Raw genomic sequence first — 24,424 nt, 5'->3', positions numbered from 1 at the left:
ACTACCAGGCACATGGGAGGCTGCGGCAGGGGTTGGACCGCATGGGCAGTACTCCAGGACTTGAACCTGGGAAGACTAACAGACATAAGGAAGGGTTTTCCAAGTTTAGAGCGGAGTAAATATGCCCACATGGATGGACCCCCTCATACACCATATATGCCTCACAAAGTACCTGCAGCTCCCGCATCGTCGGAATCTTCTGCCTCATAATATGCGTTGGAGTCAGGATCCCATTCGGCTCTAGGGATTGGGAATCCTTGTCCTGGTCCACCTGGATATCGCACAAATGCCATCTGCAAGGGTACTACCTTTTTTACTCCTTTTGTATCAGTGTTCATCCAGCCCGCTGCTTGTGTCGCGTGCAATTCATGCCTGATCTTCCATTGAGCTTCGATTTGTTGCGGGTTTTGAGGCATGATATCTGGCGCCTGTCTCAACAGATTACTTTTATGGGTACTGATATAGCAGGATCTCTCCTTTGGACCCTCTGGTGCTGTGGCGAAGTAAAGAACCCGACGCAACCAATGGCCAGAGAGTCTGTCTGTGTCTCCTTCATGTACAAAATCATGATCCATATTAACGCTGCAAAAGACTGGAATCCAGTCGTGTAGAAGAGATCTCCTATGTGGGTTACTCTTTGGCGTATCGAAAAAGTTGGCCTCGATGAGAAACTCTGGCTGCATAGAGCTGCCTAGGTTCGCATCCAATACGATCGTCACGCCCATCAACTGTTCCCATGGCCATTGTGCGGCTGGGATTGGTCCTTGTAGTGCACGTAGGTCATTTTTGTAGATAGTCATCCTCTCGGCTCCTGTATCATCTATAAACTCGAATTCAAGTTCTGGCGGTTGTGGGTAGTCACCAGCCCTCGGGCCAGATTGCGATCCATCACCGAGTTCTCGGCCAAGTCGAAGGTCAAAGTTCATCTAAAGAGGAGTATGAATCAGAAAGAAGAAAAAGAAGAAGAGGTGATAACCTCTAGAGCTGCTATGAACTTGGGTGTTTTCATACTTTAAATTCATATGTACCATGGCTTTGAGGAAGCTTCAAGTCTTGTCTCGCCAGTTTCATTCTTAAAGCGCTTCTGTTACGCTAGTCATTTAAGCTTATATTTAGTTCAAATATTCAACCTTGGATCGTTATCAACTTGTCTTCAAGTACTTACTCCTTCTACCCAGAACCCCTTATACCCTTCAAATTGCCTATTCAACTTACGGAACTGGTCCACACTAAACAGCTTTGCCTCGCCAACCTTTTTCCCATATGACCAATAACTAACCCCCTTCATCCAATCAAGTCTCCCACTCCTGTACTCTTCTATGATGGCAGTCACATTAGAAAGTTGCCTAAATTCATCCTGGGTCCCATTCATCAACTTTTCTTTCACTGTGTCGAGAACTTGAATGCGTTGGATTGATTCAAATGGAATCATGCCTACGAGGTCTTGATACGGAGCAAGATTGTGCCTGTTTTGATTTCAATAACCCATACATAAGTAACCTATCAACTTTGAAAGAGTTATCGAATAATAAGTCAACTTACACTTGACGTTCTTTGAACTTCTGCAATACCTTGAGTCTGTCAATAAAGATATAGGTCATCATGTTATCTTCAATTCTCTCCTGACATCGTTGAATTTGAGCATCTATGTCTCGGGGATTGATATCAGGCTCTAAATGAGTCCATCCTGGGGGCAGTTTTTTCGGGTCGTCAAGAGATTCGGGCCCTTTATGAAACCATCGCACTCGTTTAGGAACAGGTTTAGGTGTGTCTTTCGGCTCTTTTAATTCTGTCTCCTTATTAGAAAATGCTTTATTGGAAAATACTATGCCACTTAGCTCACCTTCACCATCTGTCTTATCTGGAGGTGGTGGAGCCGCATGTTTTGGGGGTGGCATTTCTTCTTCCGGGGCTAGACCCATATCCTTCATTATATCGATATTTAGAACTTCAACTGGATCAACTGTCGGAGCTCGTTGAGCCTTATGAGCTGCCTTCATCCTATCACCTTCCTTAGGACCCTCATTCTGGGCCGTTTTCACTTGTTTTTTTCTCTCCCGCCTATCCCTCCTATTTTTCCTCAAGTCCTCCGTGACTTTTTTGCCTATCAAAAATCTTTCGCATGATGAAGTTGCCCAATTAGACTGGAAAACTGTTGGGATAGTTTAACTTCGAAAGAGTGGAAGGAGAGAAGTTTGGTAGTGTTCCTCGAAACGATCTTTATAGATCATGAACTGGTCCTCAATGTTGTGAATATGGCAAACTTATTGCAAGTTCTGGCGACTCAAAGAAAGCGAAGTCAAAGGAAAAGAAATGGGAAGTGTCAGTTTGACAACTCAAAGAGACAGAAGGCCAATTGATTATTTCTTATTATTATTATTTCTATTTCCTTTCAGTTGTTTTTGCCTTAATGCTCTCATTCCCGAGATAGCTTCGTCTTTTTTCTTCATTGTCAGCCATCCTTTCCACGGTTCTCCATGAATATTATCATGGGATACTAGTTACTCGTACGGTTATCTCTTTGATGATTCATTTTCCGTCGGAGAACTCAAAGATGATCAGACCCAGAGAGTGTCACTTAGGCTGATGGTGGATTCTTTCATCGTCCCTGCTTCCACAGTTCAATCTTGATCTTCAAATCAACAATTTGTGTCACAGAGGCCCCGATAATTGAAAGCAATTTTTTCCTTGGATACGCAATCCATATATGTGTCTCGGCTGTATTTGATATTTTTGTTGGTTCCTTCCGAGGTTGGAATCATGAGACCTCGGGAGGCTACATGGGTACTTCAAGCCCAAGCCCTAGGGGGCTCCAGGTAGGTTCACGGGTATGGATGCTATTTTTCTTTTGAAATTTCGAAAAAGGAAAAAAGAAATAAAAAAAACATTGAGCAGTTGAAATATGTAGTTATGTAGATAAAGTACATTTCGAGTGATATGATAAAGTCCTATATACCAAAGCAAGCTATCAAATGTTTTATAATGCTCAATGTTTGCTTTCCGCCACCTGCAGCAGAAACCCGGATATTTCCCCGATCGACTCCAGAAATGAATGCGTAAACTATGTATGCGCTGAAGAGGTAGAACGAACTCATGCACAGGGTTGTGCCCATCAACGAAAAAAATCCAAATAAACCCAAAGAAATGAAGAAATGAATGAACATCAAAGTCGTCGCACACCGATTCGAGGCTTGGGCCTCGGTTTAGGGAGTGCGCCCATCCTTAAAGTACTAAAGACCTTGGGAACTTTTGAAGACAGCTGAGAAGCTTGAGAAGATATCGACTTCATAGTAACATTCTGCATCTGACCTGCTGGCACATTAAGCCCGTTGGCCGTCTTCACAGCTTGTGGGCCGCGATCATCTTTCCTATTCAGCGCACGAATTCCCGAGTCTCGATTCTCCTTGCCAGCAGCGCTGAGCTGTTGTGGAAGATCATAGTTCATGCGGTCCGGAGCATCTTCGTAGATTTGAAGCTCTTCACGATGGCGTCTCGGTGTTATTGTGCTTCTGCCTAGTGCAAGTTTGCGAGGTTTGCGCATTGGTGAGATACACGCACAAGGGTTGCTGGCTTTGATATTATTGATATTAGCGGATATATTCCGCTCGGAGGCAGTTTTTGGCGCTGATTCACTGTCCGACTCTGAGTCTATAAGCATGATGTCTTCTTCCAGCTCTTCGGGGTATGGAATCGCTAGGATAGAGAGTGGGCGTTTGCCATGTGCATTCTTGCGGGGTGAGAGTGGGGTAATACGAGGTGGTGGGGAGAAGAAGGATGGGTTGTTTTCTTTGCTTGCGCTTGCGGAGTTTTCAATATCGCTGTCGGTCATGTGCTCGTCTTCTGACATAAGAGATGGTGTTGTGAATGCGGTTCTTATGTCGCGGGGCGCGTGTGGCAGGTCTTCAAAAGGTGTGGGGTAGCGAGAACTTCGCTTTGATGATCCGGTCTGGATGCGCTGCAGTTTTCGCGGACGCTGATTGTGCGGATCGCGATCCATTTGGTATGCCTTAGGGGTGGGATCTTCGCATCGTATGCTCGCTTCTTTGACGGCTTCACTGAGGTGGTGTGGGATTGGGGCGTGGATGGAGGTCATCAGTCTGGCTTGTTGAGCAAAGGCATCGAAGTTTTCTTGGAAAAATGCCCCTGCTGAGGAATTAAGAGAAGAATCCGGAGTGGGCTGGATGAGAAGACAAGATATGGTCTAGTGGTGGACGATATAAGTATTAGCTTTTCAGTCGCAGGATGAACTTAGTTCGCTTGGAAAATTAAGTAGCTTACAATAAGCACATCTCGAAGTGTAAGATTAGACTGCCAGTCCCTCTTCAGGGTATCTACACAGACTGCACCTGTGATCTCTTCCATGTTGGGGTGCCATATCCTCGTGCAGAAAGTTGCCTTGGGCGGGCTGTGTGGATAATCATGAGGGATCTCAAGTTGTAGTCTCCAAAGGCCCTGAGAGTATGGAGTCCCCGGTGGGCCCGTAAGTAAAACTGTCAACTGGGACAGATCACCTGCTATATCGAAATGATTGTTGTCTTCAGGCCAGAGGTAATACGGAGGAAGCTTAGAGCTCTGGAGGGCAGCATGGTCTGCCGCCAGCCGGCGTGAATTGGAAATCTTGATCGCATTGTTAGTCTTATTCATGTAGATCTTATTTTAACTGTATATTGAACTCAAAAATGGAGCACTTACCATTTTACTAGTACCGCAGAGTATTTAGTGGGTGGTGCGTTGTTAGAGCAACAACAACACACCGTTACTTCAACAACCAAGGTGGATCATCAGATTACATAATCGATTGTCAACTCCTGTCATTGGCCAAAAAGATAGTTGGGCACACGCGTCACGCACGCGTTAGATTGATATAGGTTAGTCAGCCATAATAGTTCGTGATGTCAACATCAGCATTCTCTGGTACAGTAAAATCGGTAGCTGGTTGGTGGCCATTATTTTAATTGACCCGTACCCTGGAGGAGATCACGAGTTTTAAAATTATAATACAAATAGCTAGATATTAGAGCCTGGAGGGGCTTGCCAATTACTGGATTATTTATGCCTGGCGCCTGGAATAGAACTTATGTACTTTATTCACGATTGGTGGTCTCTCGACCGTACATTAACCAAAGAATCAAACTATCAGGAAAATGAACCCCTTCGACTTTTGAAGCCAGGTGAAAAAGGAAGGAAAAAAAACAATACAAATGGGAGAGCGCCGCCAGTATGCTGTCTTGTTCAAACGAAACAAAAGCGTCACTCTCTGGGAGTGATCCCAAAATCCCTTATTAAATTATCCCAAATCAAAGTTACAAACACCAAATACCGTCATATCCCTCGTCCTGTGGATCTGAAACTGCCCCAGAAAAGATGTAGACTAGGACCCACATCCAATGAACCTTATGGCCAGACCCTGGTTCGATCATATACTGATATCAAATCACGTATTTTATCTCCGTAAGGAAAAGGTGAGTCGTTCATGCCTTACGGCTGCTTTACAGGAAAGCAATGATTGCAGCACCAGCGGCAAGCAACGGGGCGGCAGTTGCCATGCCTGCTGCAACACCCGTGGAGGTGGAGGTGGAAGAGTCACTAGAGGCAGTTCCGGTGGAATCAGTACCTGTAGCGGTAGCGGTAGCAGTAGCAGTAGCATCTGTCCCAGTAGTGGTAATCTCAGTGTCCGTAGCGGTCTTCGCCTTAGTAGTGATCTTAGTGCTTTGAGTATTGGTGGCGGGAGTGACAACAGCCGATGAGAGACCGGCAGGGATGGACGCAGCAGCCTCTTGCGAAGTCGCTGCAGCCTCTTGCGATGTGACCACTGAAGGCTGACCAGTAACGACGCCGTTGGAGTTGGTTTGTGTCAGATATTGCTCAGCAGGGTTGGACTATTGACGTTGGATTAGCTTGATTGCTAGAGTATATAGTTAATATGAGATGACGCTTACAAAAGTGGTGGTAGCGGCTTCAGAGGCAGAAACTGCAGCAGAAGTGCTCATGGCAAAGGCTGAGAGGGTAGCGAGGATGATAGAGTAACGCATCTTGAATGTGTTTTGGGTGAGAAGGTAGTTGGATGTTTAAGAGATTAAAGTTGTAATGCGATATGATTTTCAATTGAAGAGAGAAGGCAGAACAGGGAGACCTGCTTATTTATGGAATTGAGGGAACATTAGTACTAGAATACAGCAAACCCCAATAATTATAACTTGCAACGTAATGCCGGTCCTTGGTACTGAAAGGAGCAAATGGATGGAAATGAAACAGGTAATCTGACCAGTCATATGAAGGGATGGTAGCATCCAGATCTGCATCCTATTTTTGTTTACTTTTGGGGTCATACAATGAGAAGCACGTAATCCTTTGCGGGCTGTGTGTGTATGGTTGAGAAGTGCGTAGTAATAGTAAATGAGATGTTTACGAGTTTAGAATGATTCACCCGTGGTCCCACTATCAATCTGTTTACAGTTTTTCATTTCTGACTCCAGAGACTGGCTGCTCGACTGGTTCATGATATCTGCAGACTCCCGCGGTCCACTACATATTAGATCTATGAAGTAACATTGGAATGAATATCAACGCTCACCTGGGCAGGTTTAATGAAACTCTGTAAAATCAATTGAAATAATTGTTCAATTAACAGAATTATAAAACAGATCCTGACCCTAAAACAGTGGAAGACTGGACTCCAAGCTCGAACATGTCAACAAGTGGCTATTCCGACAAATACATCGACGTGAGTGGCGTTACAAGGGTGAGACATCAGGCGGTTCAAGTCTTAGTGTATCGATGAGACAAGGAATATCTGTACTTAGCCTTTAATCCAAAAGACTGTCTAAAACAGGAGGATCCGCTCTTACCCCATATCTAGGTCAGCAGACATAACCTTGGAACTATTTTTGGTTATAATCAGTAAACAGTCATGCAAGGCTAATGATAAGTAGACCATAGAATTGCGTACCCAGGTACTTTACTATACTCCCGAGGTCCCTTACTCCGTAGATCTTGAACAGGATAGAGATAAATACAATTTTGTTATTACGAATTTGAAACAGTCCCAAGATCACATTAGGGTGATATGTGGGTCTTGTTTTGCCTCTCGTAGGTCTTGATCCAGCCCCCACGGCAATATCGTAAAGAGGTATGGGGAAATGATCAAGGTAATATATATTGTCCGTGCGTATGAACACTCCATAATATTGAGTAGTTATGGCTATAATCACAGGTCGATACAGATCTCGGAGTATTCCGTTGCCGAGGATATGTTTCACACGGAGTATCCGATTCCACGGTCTTAATGCGACGCCACACGTACTTCGTATAGAACACACATACCTAGCACTTTGGATCCAATGGGAATATTGGCCTAGCCTGGCCATTTACATTTTAAAGTGGAATGCAACCTTGGAATGTGGCGTGCAGAATGGTTATGTGCATTAACGGCAATATTGCCCCGTAATATACTGCAGCTCGGCAGTAGAGTATGGATGATGAGGTACAGAAACTACGAGGATGTTGAGAAGGCCGATGTTGCATGATGTGAAGTCAACGTATGAAAGGTACACCACTGGCATTCAGTATCCAATGCATTGCAGCTGCGCTGGAAGGTTTCAAGGTTGTTGAATAGTGATCAATCCACACTCCCACAATAATGCATATCATACAAGCCTTTGGAAACCACTGTCTAAAATCTTTTCTTTTTGTTGGAAACTATTCCTCCCCAAAACTAGTAGCCTGCCGGATCAATCACTGCTTAAGAAGTGCATCATCAGCCCGAATCCAATCGGCAAATTCCTTTCGCTTCGCCTGTTTTTCAGTCAGCGCCTAGCTCGCAAGTGAAATGCTATTACCAAGACCCAAAGCAGTGTCACTAGCACAAGCCAGGAAACAATGCGAGGAGATCAACGGTGACAAACACAATCTCTTACCCGAATATCCCAAAACGCATATCGCTCCTCTAGAGGCATATAAGGATTCCGCGCGCCGCCCTCCTTCTCAATTTCACCAGCCCAATCGCGCCAGCTGACTGGCTTCAGCTTTTCTGCACCCAGCACTAATCCCACTGAAACTATGAGCACAGCTACCAGTGTCTCGATGATAATATCCTGCGGGATGTCGGTGACAGCGGAGGCGGAGATGAGCACGGTGTGTTCGTGGGCGGAATATCCTCTGCAATTGGGATTTGTTAGCTTCCAAGGATAGATTGAGATTTTGACTTTATTGTAGACCTACGCGTGGGTGAGTAATACTAGGCCGAATAATGTCACTAGACGCGCGAGGAAGCCCATTATGGATGAGGTGGTCGGTCGGGGTTGAGTTGTGGTTTGAATATCACGGGGGCAAATGGTCTTTGGTCTTGTTGTTTAGAAGTTATCTATAGCTTCAGCTTAAGAAAGCTAATGTCGACAAAAGAGGATCTTGGAGATGTGGAGTAGATACTGCGTCGCTAGGTCTTTACCTAGTACTGTGGTCTTTCTTTACTGAGCTCAGCTTCGGATATTGCTTATATAAGCAGAGCACGACACTGAAAGAAATCTGAACTACGAGTCTGATGGGTTTCCAGTCAGAGTCTATTAGTTCTAGTCCTTATGTGCAACTTGACTAGATCATATCCACCAATAGTATTCTTTCAGTTACTGTTTGATTTCCATGATAATCTCTAAGTAATGGCAACAAGGGTTCCCGTATAACCACAGAATTCAGCGTACTACCCCGCCATACCACAAGTCGAGAAAGATTTAGGGCTAGACGGCGAAGTACATGTTTCACTACTGTACGGGAATGTAGGTAGATCAGAGTACAGAATTAAATGGTCGTGAAAATTTATAATTTTTTTCATCAGACCAGCCGATATTAGGCCGGATTCTAAAGTTCATAATCAAGGGGTTCCTAAGACATCAAAGTTCCTTCATCAGGCCATATTTTCTTCGTAAATTGGCATCTCCTTTACAGCTTCTGCATGGCAGCAATGTCAGTGGACTGGACGTGGTCCTCATCCTCCTCAATCTTTTGCTGGAGCTCATCAGTAGACACCTTCTCGTCCTCGACGACCAGGTTGATCTGGAGCTTCTTGATACCGAAACCAACAGCAACCAACTTGGAAGCTCCCCAGACAAGACCATCCTGCTCAATAGCGCGGACGTTGGCCTCCATCTCGGCAAGATCGGTCTCGTCATCTATTGAGTAAATGTTAGTAAGAAGTATGATGGAATTCGATGGAATCGACACGTACCCCAGGGCTTAACCTCGAGGGTGACAAGAGACTTAGCAGCGGGCTTGGGTCCCTTGGCAGCCTTCTTGGCCTTGTACTCCTCCAGACGCTTGTTGCGCTCCTCAACAACAGCGGCATCCTCCTCCTCGGAGTCAGAGCCGAAGAGGTCCTCCTCCTCAGACTCCTCGGGCTTGTCCTTGGGGTTGACGGGCAACTCAGTGGACTCAGGGCCGTAGGCAGTGAATGCAGCAGAGGAGTCACCGGGAAGGGTGGAGAACTCGCTCTCGTAAGAGGCGATGTGCTTGTACCAACGGGCAACGTGGGGGTACTTGGCAGCGTCAGGAGCGGCAGTGAAGGCCTTGAAGGTCACGACATCAGCCTGGCTGGGGGAGTATCTGATTCGAACAGTCAGTAAAGATGTTCATAAGTCTCATGTCGTGAGTAATGCATATATAACGATGCAATTTGAATCAGAGATGCGATTGCTCGCTGGGTTTGTAGTCAAACAGCGGGGTCTTAATCCGCCTCCTAAACACGGACCAATTTTTCTCATCATAAAAGCAGGTTGATTGAAAGACAAAACGTATTAAAAGGGACAGGGGATGGATGGCAAAGATGGGGAGAGGTTTTCTTACCCAATAATGTAGGAGCGGCTGGCCAGGTAGCTGTTGGCCACTGGGACAAAGTCAGTCCAAGTCCAAAATCAGGATAAAATGCCATGGGGGTCCCTACAAGCCAAGCCAGCATCAGAGACGAAGTCAGTGAAACCCATTGTGAAATATTATAATGGTTGTTCTTGTGGGAAGGGGAAAAACGGGAAGAAAAAACACAGACCGAGGGGTAAAAGGTTTTTTTTTCCCGTTAAATTGGGCGAGAACACGTGACTCCAGTGGTGACGGAGCTTGGTCCAGTTGCTGTGGAGCTTCGGGCCACTCATCGCCTTCCTGGTGGAGCTTTCGAGAAGCGTCGCGATGCCACTGCGATCTTACGGAATTGAATATAAAAGGAAACCTCTGTCTCTGTACCATGACACCAAATCATCATGGCATCTAGACTCTCTCTTACTGCACGTAGCCGGCTGCTGAGGGCTTCTACTCCCTCAAACAAATCACTATCTATAACCTCTCGTTTTACTCGTCTTCCGAGAAATCCGTACCTACTTGCCGTCGCTGCCAGATCTACTATACCACTTTCCTCCGTGCGCCACTATGCTAATGGTCGACCACATCCCCCCGGTGGTACTCACCGCATGAACATGAGTGCAGAGCCAGAGAAGTCCGCTCTAGAACAATATGGTGTCGATCTGACTAAGAAAGCGAAGGATGGCAAGCTGGATCCTGTCATTGGAAGAGATGCCGAGATCCACCGAACTATCCAGGTACTATCCCGTCGCACCAAAAACAATCCAGTATTGATTGGTGCAGCTGGTACCGGCAAGACTGCGGTACTAGAAGGACTTGCCCAACGTATTGTGCAAGGCGATGTCCCGGAGAGTATCAAGAACAAACGCGTGATCTCTCTGGACTTAGGTTCGCTGATTGCGGGCGCCAAGTTTCGTGGTGACTTTGAAGAACGTCTGAAGTCCGTGTTGAAGGAGGTTGAAGACGCTCACGGCGGTGTCATTCTATTTATTGATGAGCTTCATACTTTACTGGGACTGGGTAAGGCTGAGGGTAGCATTGATGCTAGCAATCTACTAAAGCCCGCCCTTTCTCGTGGCGAGCTTCAATGTTGTGGTGCTACAACTTTGAACGAATACCGTCTAATTGAAAAGGATGTTGCTCTCGCTCGACGATTCCAGCCCATCCTTGTCGAAGAACCATCCGTTGCCTCCACGATCTCCATCCTACGCGGTATCAAGAATAAATATGAGGTTCATCACGGTGTTCGTATTACAGATGGAGCCCTAGTTGCTGCCGCCACTTATAGCAATCGTTACATCACCGATCGATTCCTCCCTGATAAGGCAATCGACCTTGTGGATGAGGCTGCCTCTGCTCTCCGTCTACAACAAGAATCCAAGCCCGACGCAATCCGAGAATTGGAACGCGATATCACGACCATTCAAATTGAGCTTGAGTCCCTCCGAAAGGAGACAGATGTGAGCAGCCGCGAGCGGCGAGACAAACTGAAAGAAGACTTGAAAGTTAAGCAAGAGGAGGCAAAGGAATTGACCAATGTCTGGGAAAAAGAGAAAGCTGAAATCGACGCCATCAAGCGCACCAAAGAAGATTTGGAACGCGCACGGTTCGAACTCGAAGAAGCTCAACGAGAAGGAAACTTTGGCAAAGCTGGAGAGCTTCGATACTCCAGGATTCCTGAGCTCGAGGCGAAGCTACCCAAGGAGAGCGAGCAAGATTCAGAGAGCCAGAGTCTCATTCATGACTCTGTTACCGCCGACGACATTGGTAATGTGGTATCTAGAACCACTGGCATTCCAGTCAATAAACTCATGGCTGGTGATGTTGAGAAGTTGATCCATATGGAAGACACTCTACGTAAATCAGTTCGGGGACAAGATGAGGCTCTGTCTGCTGTAGCAAATGCAGTTCGCATGCAGAGAGCTGGACTCAGCGGTGAAAACCGCCCACTAGCCTCATTCATGTTCCTTGGGCCCACCGGTGTCGGAAAGACTGAGTTATGCAAAAAGATGGCCGAGTTCCTATTCTCCACCGAGTCTGCAGTTGTGCGATTTGACATGAGTGAATTCCAGGAGAAACATACCATCAGTCGTCTGATCGGTTCCCCCGCCGGCTACATTGGATATGATGATGCTGGTCAGCTCACCGAAGCTGTGAGACGTAAACCATATGCCGTTCTGCTGTTCGATGAGTTCGAGAAAGCTCATCGTGATATTTCGGCCTTGCTGCTACAGGTTCTTGATGAGGGTTTCCTCACAGATGCTCAAGGCCATAAGGTTGATTTCAGAAACACCCTGATTGTCCTTACCTCCAACCTTGGTGCTGAGATCCTGGTCGGTGCCGATCCTTTGCACCCCTACAAGGACGCTGATGGCGCTGAGGTCCCAGAAGATATCAAGAAGGCCGTTTTGGATGTTGTTGGGAATGCCTATCCTCCTGAATTCCTCAACCGTCTCGATGAATTCATCATCTTCAAACGTCTCTCTAAATCCGCTTTGCGAGACATTGTTGATATCCGAATCAAGGAACTTCAAAAACGTCTAGATAGCCGCCGAATGATCTTGCAGATAGATGATGAGGTCAAGGATTGGCTTTGTGATCAAGGCTACAACCCTAAGTTTGGTGCTCGTCCTCTCAACCGGCTTATTGCCAAGCAGATTGGAAACAAGCTGGCCGACAAAATCATCCGCGGAGAAATTACGTCTGGTCAAACTGCCAATGTGTCCCTCAATGAAGACAAGTCTGCCATATTGGTTTCTGCAGAAGGAGTTGAGCAAAGGGCATAAATGCTTATTAAATTCTGATTTTCAGCGCATTCATGGTGGTGTTTTGGTTGTGCTTTTCAAAATGCTGGTATTGCATTGGCATTTGTGTGCCTATCTTATGTCCTGTGTTTATAGTATATTCCCATCTAATGTACAAAAATTCAATCAATTCTCCTCACTTTTCTCCTGTTCAAACTTTGGAAGTTCCAAGCCCTAGAAGTTTCCCAAGGTCGAGGCAACATGGGCATCATTGATTCCACGTTTACTGCCTTCTCGATCCCGTGACATGTTTAGTTATCACTAGAGCGCTATTTAGTTAGTAAACTAACATAACTGCCTTCTCTAGGTCATAATATATACTTTTTCTTTCTTTTTCAACCATTTTTCACCATCCTAGTGCATGGGTATTACGTATATCAGTGAGGAGGAGTCTGAGATCATGTTTTTGCTGGTTGAAAACCATTAACCTGACTGCTCCTGGCTCTCGTGGCTAGGGAAGTTTTTTACCCAAAATTGTGATTCCATCACTCATACTTTTTTCATTGCTTAATTTGACCCTTGTGGTCGCCGGTAGAGAAGAGAGGTTGCAGATTTGAGGCTTTCGAATTGTATCATGATAAAACTCGCGTCTTTGTTCACGATGCAGCTATGGATCCTATGTTGTCATGCGTACACATCCATCTTCCAATGGCTCTTCTTTTCATTGCTTGATAGCCTTTGGCTACAGGAGAAGAAGAGATCTCACCGCAGATATAATACTTTAGAATTTTGAATTCATCGCACGCTTTGTTGTGATGAGTAACGTCATCCATGGATGCCTTATGTCCTTTTCCTAGTGCAAGGAATTATTAGACGTCACTAAATATATAACGGTCCCAGGTATTGTGAGGTATTTAACACCAGAATTACGGTCTTATTTACCAAGTAGGCACCAACCTCAATAAGTCATCGCCCTCATTCTTTGCTAGATTTTGAAAATGAATTCCTCTCAAAAAAGAAAACAGCCACCAGGAGCCATAGCTCCACCTTTAATCACATCCCGTACCTTCAGATCGAACACTGGCGGCAATGTCCAGTGGTCAAGTCATGCATCCACTATCCTTGAAGGCCCTCCCCAACCCTCGATGTTCCCTGACCAGGCGAGAACTCCATGTCAAACACAGACTCCTGTAGAAGCTGCCGACTCTGAGCAAACCACTGATGATGACTCCGGTCATATCATTGCTGCCATTGACATGAAAGACGGTGGCACCGTAGGATGTGCCTACTATTCCGTCGAGGAAGAAAGGATGTACTTGTTGGGCGACAGTCGATCAGGAGGCATGGAAGTCATCAATACTCGTATGTCTATTTTGACTGGTGCATATTCTCCGGTTGCCTAACAATTTGTGCTAGTTCTTATCCAGATCAAACCGACCGTGATACTGACGCCCCCTCGAGTGGAGATTCTCAGTATTCCTAGCCAGGGCCAAAACCTAGCCCAAGAGACGGGTACTTCTAAAGCCCCTGTCTCCTAGAATTTTGCAAACTAATTCGTCGAGCAATAGATTCATCATCATATCTACCTTACCAGATAGATGTTCGCCCTACGCAAGAGTTCAGCCACTCGAATGCAGAAAATAAGCTGGTTGCTCTGGATTTATCAACATCTTACGAAAGTCGCATTCGCTTCTTTGTCCCTCAGAGTGGCCTTACCGGTCCTGAGGAGGTCAACCCTGAGGACTTGGGCTTTTCACTTCATGAAGGAAGACTCTTGCACCTATCCAGTGCCATTGATATGGAGAATCCGGTGACAATTGGCTGTGTAGGGGCTGTTCTTACACATTTGCAGAAACGAAGATCAAAAATATTGACTTCGGGGCCCACAGAGATCAGTGCTTGTAGGGTTCGCTCGCTGGAGATGTTCAGTTTGCAAGATACCATGTGAGTCTCCCTTCGCCAATAGCATCGAATCTCCGCTAAATCGTGAAACAAACAAGGTGGATAGGTAGAGACACCTTCTCGTCACTTCAGATCATTCAGTCTGAGTCTCATCCGAACATGTTTAACCAAGGTCTAGGCACCAAGTCATCTTCTGGTAAAGAAGGCCTTTCCATATTTGGTCTCTTCCGTCGCTTCTCTCATACCCCACATGGTAGAACCAAACTCAAGCAGATGTTTCTGCGCCCAAGCCTAAACATCGAAACTATTCGACAACGCCATGACTTCGTCAGCGTATTTTCGCGACCTGAAAACTCAGATGCCCTAGATAAGTTGATGAAGAGCCTGAAACATATCATGAACCTGCGTCCAGTCATGATCAATCTACAAAAAGGCATCAACACAGGAAGTGCAAAGATCACTGGCTTCAAAACTACTGTTTGGGCAAGACTGTTGGCAGTATGTCTTCCACCGATCTCGTATATTAACTTCCTGGCTGATAAATCAGTTTGCATTTTACTCCATTGATATCCATGATACTTTGCAGCGAATATCAGGTGCAAACACATTATCTATCGTGCCAAAGGTGTGTTCCTGAAATTATTGTTCCACGGTCGAGTAACTAACCAAAAAAGGCAATCCGAGTCTTTGAAGCAGCACAGCTTCACAGAGTGGGTCAGATGATTCAAGAAATAGCAAGCAGAATCAGAGGTTGCTTAAATGATAGGTGCTAACTTGAATAGGTCGATATCGACAACTCAGAAGAGCAAGGCAGAACCGCTGTCAAGCAAGGCCGCGATCGAGATCTTGATCGGATGAAAGATTTGTACGATGGCTTGAACAGTCTCCTCAAGCATGTGGCAATTGATATTGCCAGCACAATTCCAGATAACCTGGACATTGATGTGAATGTGATCTATTTCCCTCAGCTCGGGTTCAACATCGCCATTCCACTCAATGAGAGAGGTGAAGCTACATATTCTGGCTCGAGTGACGACTGGGATCTAGTTTTCATTACGGAGACAAGGGCATACTTCAAGGATTTCCGAATGAAGGAGCTGGATGGGAAGCTTGGAGATATCTATGGGCTAATATGTGGTAGGTGTGCTCTCATACTAAAGACTGTCCTTCCTATTAATGATTCCTTAGAGAAGGAAATCGAGATTGTATACGACTTGGCCCAGAAAGTACTTCAGTACGAAAACTTGCTTGTGGAGACATCTGATATATGCGGAGAACTGGATAGGTTTGTGGATACACCACACAACTTGAGTCCCGAAACTAACTGTATTTGCAGTCTCCTCGCCCTCACACAAGCAGCAATCTGTTACAAACTGGTTCGGCCGCGGATGGTAACAGAAAATGTTGTCAGGATCAAGGGTGGTCGGTAAGAAATCAATTCTTAGACCCATCGTCCTGGTTATTCTAAGATTTGCCAGTCACATGATACAGGGACTGACTGTCCCATCATACGTTCCAAATGATACGCTGCTTGTAGGAGGAATTAACAACCCAGAGATCATCACTTCTAGTGCACAGGCTAGCCAAAATCCGAGCATGTTGGTTCTGACTGGACCGAACTACTCCGGTAAGAGTGTCTACATGAAGCAAGTGAGTTTGTCCCTTCGGATCAATATACTTCGCTGAGCTAATTTGATTTAGGTTGCTCTCATTGTTTACCTGGCACAAATTGGAAGGTATGTTCAATATTTATCAAATAGGTTAGAGGCTATGGTAATTTGCCAATTCTCACATATTTACAGCTTCGTCCCTGCAGACAGCGCAGAGCTGGGTATCACCGACAAGATCTTGACAAAGATACATACTCAGGAGAGTGTCTCAAAGGTATCAACGCCCCGTGAGGAAACTGTCACGAGTCACGCAATCCGTCAAGAAACTGATTGTATACAGATCCAAAGTACTTTCATGAATGATCTGCAACAAATTTCACTTTGCCTGAAGCAAGTCACTGGTCGAACTCTGATCCTTATCGATGAGTTTGGTAAGGGAACAAACGAAGGTGGTTCGTAATGCCTTTTCTCCATTTACACCAACATTTCCGATACTAACGAGCTTATAAGATGGCATTGGACTTGCATGCGGAATACTGAACTATCTATTGAATCTCGAAGATGCCCCGAAGGTTATTGCTGCCACACATTTCCATGAAATCTTCGAGAATGGATTTCTTGCACTGCGGCCAAGGTTGCAACTGGGCCATATGGAGGTCAAAGTTTGCCCAGAGTCCCAGGAGTTGGAGGACCAAGTTATTTATCTTTACAAGTATGACTGAACTCCAAGCTCTGCTTCTTTGAAACCATAACGCTAACAAGTAAACAGCCTTCGCCCAGGTCGCAGCAGCAAGAGTTTCGGTACTATGTATGACTCAACTCGCTTTTGATATTGAGAAAAGCCAAGGCTTATGACAAAATATATTTGTAGATGTGCTGCCATCAACGGTATTGAAGCATCCATAGTTGCCCGCGCAAACGAAATTGCATCACTTGCAGCCCGAGGCGAGAATCTAATTGCAGCATGTGCCATCCTATCCGCTGAAGAGATGAAGACACTGCAGACGGCGGTAAGGATTACACAAGAACAAGTGCTTTTCATTCACATAGCTTACTGGGTTATGTTTAGGACAAACTTGCCAGAGCGTTCCTCAAGACGGATTTCTCGGATCGTGAGGGCCCAATGCTTGCCGCGAAGGCAGTCCTCGAAGACTTGTTGAAACAAGCAGAGTGAGGACGGGTAGAAGCTTTACTTGAACTTATATGAGCGCTTTTTTTATTTTCTAAGGCCTATAGTTCGTCTGAGGCTAACATGTATTGATCCATGGCGCATGCTGAACTATTATACCCTACTGTTAGCGCTATCATATCATTGTCTCTATTCATCCCGACAGTCATAAATTGGAGCTAAGAAGTTAAGATGAGATAAAGATATAACTTGGATTAGCCCATGGTCACTTAACATCCAAATTAATGGACAGAATAACCTTGTTCAAAATCGACACAGGGTGCCTAGTTACTAGGATGTAAGAATTTGTCTGTCGATAAATTCGATTCTGAGAGATCCATGTGCCAAAAGCTTCACTCATAGCCTTAGCGGCGAATGGAAATTGAGGCATCAACAGTCTGTATCCTGGCCAGTCTAGATTGATCATAGCCTGCCTATATAGACTTCACGGCTCTAGGAGAAAAACTGGACTCCTAGCTGAGGATTTCTTGAACAATATTCAAAGCATCCTAAGCTGGTCGTCTGCGACCACATCATAAAAGTCGCAAATAAACAATGGCTAACCGATAGCTGCAGTAATAGCATCACCAGTGATACAGTGTCTAATTCTGTGTTCCTCGAAAAATTCGGATACGTAAAATCAGGCCCTTGAGTTCGTTTCATGAAAGAAGTCGATCGAGGATGTAATCAGCCGTTTATAATATTAAGGCCTAGGTAGGATATGGTGAACGTGCAGATGATTAATGAGGTACGCCCCGGGCCCATGTCCATAGATTCGAATATACTAGGACGCTGTGCGTAGCGACTAACCAAATGAAGATATCATTGAAGCCATCTACGAATCGTCCTAACCCGAGTGAAATTATTTGCAACAATCATAGTCGCGGACTCTCGGCGATTTGAAAAAAGTTGGACTATGGCTACAGGAAGAACATTACATCACGTTAACCCAGGAGCGTAGACAGTAGCTATGGATATCGGATGAGGTAATGATTAATTTTTCACAGAGACCAAGTTGAGCTTGAAAAGGTGAAATTGGTTCTATATACACATCAAATGCCTGTATCTGCCATGACCCGCAGGAGTAAGACGCCTTAGAAAACACTGAAACATCATGAAATTTTCCAACAACACTAGCCGAGCTTGACACTCTTGACCAGATTCTTTTTAATACCAGTAAGCTCACCCCCGTAGCCTCCACGAGCCTCACCTCCTTTATAGATTTGGCGAATGCTGCCAAGCTTCTTCTTCTTCTCTTCGTACTTCTTGCGCTTCTTGACACGAGGGTTGCGCGCATCCTTGTTCCGCTTCGCCATGAGACCCTTGTTCTTCTCGATCTGATAGGTGATTGCACGTTTGCCATCCGGCCCAATCTCGGCCTGCATATGAACTTGACCACCCTCTTTGGCCGCTTCAGCGTATGCATCTGCGCGAGACTTCTTTTCATCCTTGCGTTGCTTAGACCGCGCGGCGACCATATCGTAGTACTTGTCATCATCTGTGCCGTCCTTATTACCACCGCGCAATTCTCTGGCAACGCGACGGTCGTCGTCATCACTGTCGCCGCCAAGCTCTTGACCGATATCAGGCTGTTGACGACCACGGCGCTCTGCCTCAGCGTTGAGGCGGTTCTGACGGTCTCTTAGACGTTCACGGTGAGGAATATCAGCGTCACCACCTGCATCTCGGCCGGCTGTGTGTCGTCTGTTTGCCTTCTGTGCAATCTGGGAGGTGTAGAAGCGGAGAGAACGTCTCTGCTTCTGCTTCTCCTCTATCTCACGTGCTGTCAGTGCGTTTTCATCACCGAAATCAGAGTCATCATCCTTGGCAGATAACTTGGTCTTTTGGGTCTTGCGTTTCTGGAGAGGCTCTGTAACGAGTCCATCTAGATCAGCCAGACCAGCCTCTGTTTCACGCAAACGCTCAGCAAGATGGGCTTGAGCCTCAGCTTGTGCGGCTGCAGCTTTCTTTTCGGCCTTAGTGAGCTTTTTCTGAGGCTGCGATTCCTTGGTCTTCGGTTGCTTCTTGTCTTTGGTGGATTCTGTCTTCGCAGCTGGCTTGGCCAGTGGGGACTCTTGAACAACTTGAGATACTTCGGGAGTCTCGAGATCTTTGACCTTCTCCCAGAGCTTTCTATATTTAACAAGAGAACTCATCACGGGGTGTTGTCGGAGCTCGGCAGGTGACATTGCGGTATGATCGTTGGTTCCATCGGAAGATGAAGCGAGAAGCATAAAGTACAAGCTGATAGCACCCAGGTATGTCGATAAGGCCCGCATTTTGACAACAGCCACAGGAGCTGGCTGTGGTTCATCTTCCGTCTCGTCTGTTGCTTTGGCGGCCTTTGCTGCCTTTTGGAGTTTCTGGTAAACAGTTTGTAGAGCGATAAAATCCTTAGACAAAGGATCGAACTCGGGGTATCTAGATTCAATAATCCTGAACTTTTCGTCGGTAGGCATGTCGTCGGTGATTTCCACTTGAGGGAGCACTTCGGTCACCACGCCGGTGTCTTCGGCCTTGTCCTCAGCCTTACCAGATTCGATCCACTCAGATTCGTCGAACCCAAAGTCAGCCTCATCCATGGCCTGCAATTGCTTCTGCTGCAATCTCTTGGCCTCTTGCTCTTCCTCCAAGGCATCGACTTCGGTCTCAATCTGATCGGCATTGTAGAGGTCTTTTTTGGAAGAACCCCAGGCTGCAATTCCCTCCTCTTCTTCATCGGAATCTGCATCTTGGTTCTTCCGACCCATTATCTCCTCGTCGTCATCCTCTTCGTCGTCCTCATCCTCGTCAACAGATTCGTACCCTAGTATTTCCTCATCCGAGGGCTGGAACATGTCCTCTGTGACAACGAATTAACTACAATATCTTTAATCCAAATGTAAAAGGATTTAACATACCATCCTCGGCCACTTTTCGTCGCCGCTTGGCATCTGGAGCTTCTTCCAGCAGAATCTGGTCGCGGCCAGTTTGGAACTCATCTTCGGAGTCGTCGAAGCGTTCCTCAACATTGAACTTAGTGCGTGCGGGGGCCTCGTTCTTTGCTGGGCGACCGCCAGCCTTTCTTTTTTTGCCCATGTTCGATGTGTGAGATCTGACTGCTTGACGGTGGTCTTCACTTGCGACAAAATAATTTTTTGGAGCGGCTTTCACCGCCCGTACCACACTAGTCTTAAGATGGATGTTTGTACAATTTGCAGTTATAGAATGATATTACGGTTAAATTACAAATCCAGCGCCAAAGAGTATTGTAATTCCGTTCCATCTCGTTTCATCAAGGTCCAGTCCAAACCGGCATCGTTCCTACCCTATTCAGAAAAACATCAGAAGCAGCAATAGAGCAGCCAAAGCCCCCTTTTTCCTATTCTTTTTCTCTCCTTTCTTTCTCTCTTCCTCATGCCTCTCTTACCACTCTTTACATCCTCATATCATATCTCCAACCCATTCATTGGAATATCTGTACTTATCTGTACTCTCATTACCTACACACTCGTCAAGATGTTCGGATTCACTCGTAAGAACGAGTTTCAAGTCGAAGGCCGTGTAAGCTGCAAATATATCCCTCTTCTCCTTGATTTGTGCTGACTTCTTCGTTCAGACCGTGATCATCACTGGTGGTTCTGATGGTATGGGCCGAGCTGTCGCCGGCCAACTTGCCGGAAAAGGTGCCCACGTCGTTGTTGTTGCACGTACTGCTTCCAAGCTTCAGGCAACTGTTGAAGAGCTTCGGGTTTGCATTCCCCTGGCACCTCTTTCGTCTTTAGTCACTTCCACTGACATCTGTCTCTAGGCCAAGGCGTTGAATACTCTCAAGCAGCGCTTCCTGTATATCTGTGCCGACCTCACTGATGCTACTGAGTGTGACCGAGTCATCGCCGAAGTTACCGCCTGGAATGACGGCTCTGCTCCTGATGTTGTCTGGTGCTGTGCGGGATTCTGCCACCCCGGCTTCTTCATTGATGTGCCGATCGAGGTTCAGCGACAGCAGATGGACACCGTCTACTGGACTGCAGCCAATATGGCTCATGCCACTCTTCGCAACTGGCTGTCTCCTATTCCTCCCAGTGGCCAAATGAGAAATGCACGCCGACACCTCATCTTCACTTGCTCTACCCTTGCATTTGTTCCCATCGCTGGATACGGGCCTTACTCTCCCGCCAAGGCTGCCATTCGCTCCTTGTCCGATACTCTCAGCCAGGAGATTGAGATGTATAATGGAGCCTACACCCAACGACACCGCAACACAGCTCCAGCCGCCGATGTCAAGATCCACACCGTCTTCCCAATGGGGATTCTCAGCCCTGGATTTGACAACGAGCAAAAAATCAAACCTGAGCTGACCAAGACTCTCGAAGAGTCCGACAAACCCCAAACCCCTGAGGAGGTCGCACAGTGTGCCATCAACGCTCTGGAACGCGGCGAGTACTTGATTACCACCATGTTTGTCGGAAACGTCATGAAGGGAACTGCTCTTGGTCCCAGCCCTCGCAATAGCATCCTTGGAGATACCCTCATGAGCTGGCTGAGCAATTTAGTGTTCCTCCAGGTCATCCCGGACCTTCGAAGCAAGGCATTCAACTGGGGCAAGACAAACGGTCTGCCTCAGCAAATGTGCGCAGATGCTGATGAGACCGTCGACGATGACAATTAATTCATTCCTCCTCATTTATTTTTTCTTTCTTTGTATTATACCCTCCATGTTGTCCGGTGGCTTGTCATTCGTTTTGCCTGATCGGTTCTTGAACGCTCGTTAGCCGGCCTCAGTCGGACTTACATTAGTACATATCTTTAGACCATCAATTACATTGTCTTTGTTTAAACATTCTATTTTCTGTAAATTGTTCTTATAATCAATCCCCACTTGCAACTACTTCAGACCTGAGGAATGCGGGCGGAAATGACGTAGACGCTAAGCCTGAGTCCAGCCACTCTATTTTCTTTCAATTCTTACAAATTCCCCCACCTTGACAGGATCGAAGGCATGGACAAAGGAGATGAATACTCTGATCCATAGGAAAATTCAGATGAGCCCTACTCCTCTTTCTCTACTCCTCTTTGTTGCTAAAACAGCATCAAAGCCACACGAGTTCCACACGCATGCGCAAAGAACCTCTGAAGCGCAGTTATCGCAACAACGACAACCACTTCTTCTTTGTCTATTTGAGTCCGTTGATATCTCATAAAGAGTCGCCGAGGACAGATTCACCACCGAATTACAAAAAACATCTTCATATTACAAATTGGAACGTAACTCGATATACCTCGCCATCATGGGTGCCCTCTTGTCCCTCCCCCTCATGACCGTTTTCCTTCTCCCCGCCTTCACATCCTATACAACCACCCTCAATGCCATGTTCTTCTATATGACATGGATGACGCTGGTGCTCTCACACTCGGCACTCCGAGTCGAGATGTTCGGCACAATAGCAGTACGGCTGTTATTCTACTGGGTGCCCTCATTCCTCTTCTATTTATTCGACCTCCTCACACCATCCGCATCGATAGTTATCAAAGCGAGTGGCGAGATTTCTCTACCAGCTTCCAAGCGAAAGGGAAAAACGGGATGGATGGAGTTTCTTGGAGATTTCAAGATTCCTGGATGGGCATTGTTGAATCTAGGTATAGGTATTACTCTGCAGCTATGCGTTGAGTGGTTCTTCGTCAGCGTTCTCGGCGTGCGCAGTGCGATCAGGGTCTCTATAAAGGTCCCTATGCCTTGGGATATTCTCAAACAGATGTTCTATGGGCTATGTTTACGAGAGGTAAGAATCCTAAGCTGCGCTGAAATACCCTTCAAGCTATGAAGTATACTAACTTATGCCTTTTTCAATAGTGTTTGACCTACTCCATTCACCGCTTCATCTTATATTCTCGCAAAAGATATCCCGTAGTCATTAACCTCGCAAAATGGCATGACAAGTGGTATCATGATATTTCGAGTCCATTTCCTCTGTCTGCTCACTACGACCACCCGGTCACCTATTTAATAGGCACATTCATTCCTACATACTTTCCAGCCTTGTTCTTCCGCTTCCACATGCTTACGTACCTGGTGTACATGGCTATCATCTCCATCGAAGAGACCTTCGCATACTCCGGGTACAAGATCATGCCCACAGCCTTCTTCTTGGGCGGAATTGCACGACGAATCGATTATCATTGCTTGAGTCGTGGCGAGGGCAACTTCGGACCCTGGGGTATTCTAGATTGGTTTTGTGGAACGAGTATTGGAGATAGCATGGGGGATAATCTCATTGCTGGGTTCCAGGAACGTATGATAGATGAGAGCATTCAGAACGCATTCGAGGCAAATAAGCGCAAAATTAAGGCTGATACACTGCGGCGGAACACAGCTAAGAAGAGATGAATGAATGTATATCAGGATGATGTATATATGACTGGGTCGATTCTGGGCAAATTCCTTCTCTACTGCGTTGCATTCCACCCGTGAATGTTGCCATCATTGATACAACTTTTGGGCATTATTGTTCAGGTTATTATAATTTGCGTTATATGGTACGCACCTGGGCATATATCTAGATACAGCACCAGGGACGTCCACTTTACCGAGCTACCGAGTCCTGGAGGTAGGTATAAACAGATTAATTGAAAAAATGGATGGATAATCAGGGTGTCCCTAGGTTGGAATATATATATGTCAATATATACAGCAGCACACTAGCCTTGGGATTGGTGTTCAGGGCGATGGCGTATTCTGGAGTCTTTGAATTGTTCATTATGATTGTGTATTTTGACCTACTTATCTAGAAAAGAATACATTATTTTGTTTGAGATCCTCCACCCGAGTGATAGGCCGGGGTTAAGATAAGGGGATAGATATTCGGTTATCATTGTCTGCGTCATTGAATGAACAGACGAAAATATACCGAGGTAGTAATGGAAGTAATGATCCATAGATACCTTGGAATATATGGATGAAATGGATGATATCTAGCTACTTGGAAGTATACGCAAGACATTAATGTAGGTAAGTAGGTTGATTAAAGGGGACGCTTGGTTCCTGAGTCTAAATTACGCAGTAAACAGACCTTAAAAGACAAGACGAACTACAAGTCAGAGATGAGATATGAGATAGATAGGTATCGCATCAAGTACCCAGTTTTGAATTGCCGCCTGAACCTGGAAATTGGAAGGTATGT

General features: G+C 45.9%; 10 protein-coding genes across 10 annotated transcripts; 4 read left to right on the top strand and 6 right to left on the bottom strand.

Moving 5' to 3' along the window:
* Positions 1-161: 161 nt before the first annotated feature.
* On the bottom strand, positions 162-926 carry N7495_002719 (uncharacterized protein; the record flags this gene model as incomplete). The annotated part of the gene is made up of 1 exon (XM_057205388.1): positions 162-926. One exon carries the CDS (start codon positions 924-926, stop codon positions 162-164), a length of 765 nt encoding a protein of 254 aa, XP_057065995.1.
* Positions 927-3,163: 2,237 nt separating this feature from the next.
* N7495_002718 (putative ubiquitin conjugating enzyme E2) lies at positions 3,164-4,695 on the bottom strand (the record flags this gene model as incomplete). Its single annotated transcript, XM_057205387.1, has 3 exons — positions 3,164-4,201; positions 4,279-4,617; positions 4,693-4,695. 3 exons carry the CDS (start codon positions 4,693-4,695, stop codon positions 3,164-3,166), a joined length of 1,380 nt encoding a protein of 459 aa, XP_057065994.1.
* Positions 4,696-5,489: 794 nt separating this feature from the next.
* N7495_002717 (putative GPI anchored protein) lies at positions 5,490-6,032 on the bottom strand (the record flags this gene model as incomplete). The annotated part of the gene is made up of 2 exons (XM_057205386.1): positions 5,490-5,879; positions 5,934-6,032. 2 exons carry the CDS (start codon positions 6,030-6,032, stop codon positions 5,490-5,492), a joined length of 489 nt encoding a protein of 162 aa, XP_057065993.1.
* Positions 6,033-7,734: 1,702 nt separating this feature from the next.
* On the bottom strand, positions 7,735-8,276 carry N7495_002716 (membrane magnesium transporter family protein; the record flags this gene model as incomplete). Its single annotated transcript, XM_057205385.1, has 3 exons — positions 7,735-7,794; positions 7,917-8,157; positions 8,221-8,276. The coding sequence occupies 3 exons, from the start codon at positions 8,274-8,276 to the stop codon at positions 7,735-7,737; spliced, it is 357 nt and encodes a 118-aa protein (XP_057065992.1).
* Positions 8,277-8,934: 658 nt separating this feature from the next.
* On the bottom strand, positions 8,935-9,971 carry N7495_002715 (translation elongation factor 1 subunit beta; the record flags this gene model as incomplete). Its single annotated transcript, XM_057205384.1, has 4 exons — positions 8,935-9,164; positions 9,221-9,594; positions 9,835-9,874; positions 9,932-9,971. 4 exons carry the CDS (start codon positions 9,969-9,971, stop codon positions 8,935-8,937), a joined length of 684 nt encoding a protein of 227 aa, XP_057065991.1.
* A 270-nt stretch (positions 9,972-10,241) lies between these two features.
* On the top strand, positions 10,242-12,626 carry hsp78 (chaperone ATPase HSP78; the record flags this gene model as incomplete). The annotated part of the gene is made up of 1 exon (XM_057205383.1): positions 10,242-12,626. The coding sequence occupies one exon, from the start codon at positions 10,242-10,244 to the stop codon at positions 12,624-12,626; it is 2,385 nt and encodes a 794-aa protein (XP_057065990.1).
* A 956-nt stretch (positions 12,627-13,582) lies between these two features.
* Positions 13,583-17,270, top strand: N7495_002713 (MutS family protein MSH5; the record flags this gene model as incomplete). Its single annotated transcript, XM_057205382.1, has 16 exons — positions 13,583-13,946; positions 14,001-14,096; positions 14,153-14,528; positions 14,585-14,984; positions 15,034-15,111; positions 15,161-15,196; positions 15,269-15,623; positions 15,675-15,771; positions 15,823-15,912; positions 15,965-16,136; positions 16,188-16,222; positions 16,289-16,548; positions 16,607-16,808; positions 16,866-16,904; positions 16,968-17,127; positions 17,166-17,270. 16 exons carry the CDS (start codon positions 13,583-13,585, stop codon positions 17,268-17,270), a joined length of 2,865 nt encoding a protein of 954 aa, XP_057065989.1.
* Positions 17,271-18,397: 1,127 nt separating this feature from the next.
* On the bottom strand, positions 18,398-20,342 carry N7495_002712 (something about silencing 10 family protein; the record flags this gene model as incomplete). The annotated part of the gene is made up of 2 exons (XM_057205381.1): positions 18,398-20,106; positions 20,165-20,342. 2 exons carry the CDS (start codon positions 20,340-20,342, stop codon positions 18,398-18,400), a joined length of 1,887 nt encoding a protein of 628 aa, XP_057065988.1.
* Positions 20,343-20,660: 318 nt separating this feature from the next.
* Positions 20,661-21,915, top strand: ksrA (3-dehydrosphinganine reductase; the record flags this gene model as incomplete). The annotated part of the gene is made up of 3 exons (XM_057205380.1): positions 20,661-20,807; positions 20,863-20,994; positions 21,055-21,915. 3 exons carry the CDS (start codon positions 20,661-20,663, stop codon positions 21,913-21,915), a joined length of 1,140 nt encoding a protein of 379 aa, XP_057065987.1.
* Positions 21,916-22,534: 619 nt separating this feature from the next.
* N7495_002710 (sterol desaturase family protein) lies at positions 22,535-23,631 on the top strand (the record flags this gene model as incomplete). Its single annotated transcript, XM_057205379.1, has 2 exons — positions 22,535-23,026; positions 23,098-23,631. The coding sequence occupies 2 exons, from the start codon at positions 22,535-22,537 to the stop codon at positions 23,629-23,631; spliced, it is 1,026 nt and encodes a 341-aa protein (XP_057065986.1).
* Between the last annotated feature and the right edge of the window lie 793 nt (positions 23,632-24,424).

Source organism: Penicillium taxi (assembly GCF_028828555.1).
Source record: "Penicillium taxi strain IBT 34144 chromosome Unknown utg000002l_segment0_segment0, whole genome shotgun sequence".
In the NCBI taxonomy this organism is placed as follows: Eukaryota; Fungi; Ascomycota; class Eurotiomycetes; order Eurotiales; family Aspergillaceae; genus Penicillium; species Penicillium taxi.
Note: the sequence above shows the minus strand (reverse complement) of the source record. Positions and strands in the feature narration are given on the sequence as shown.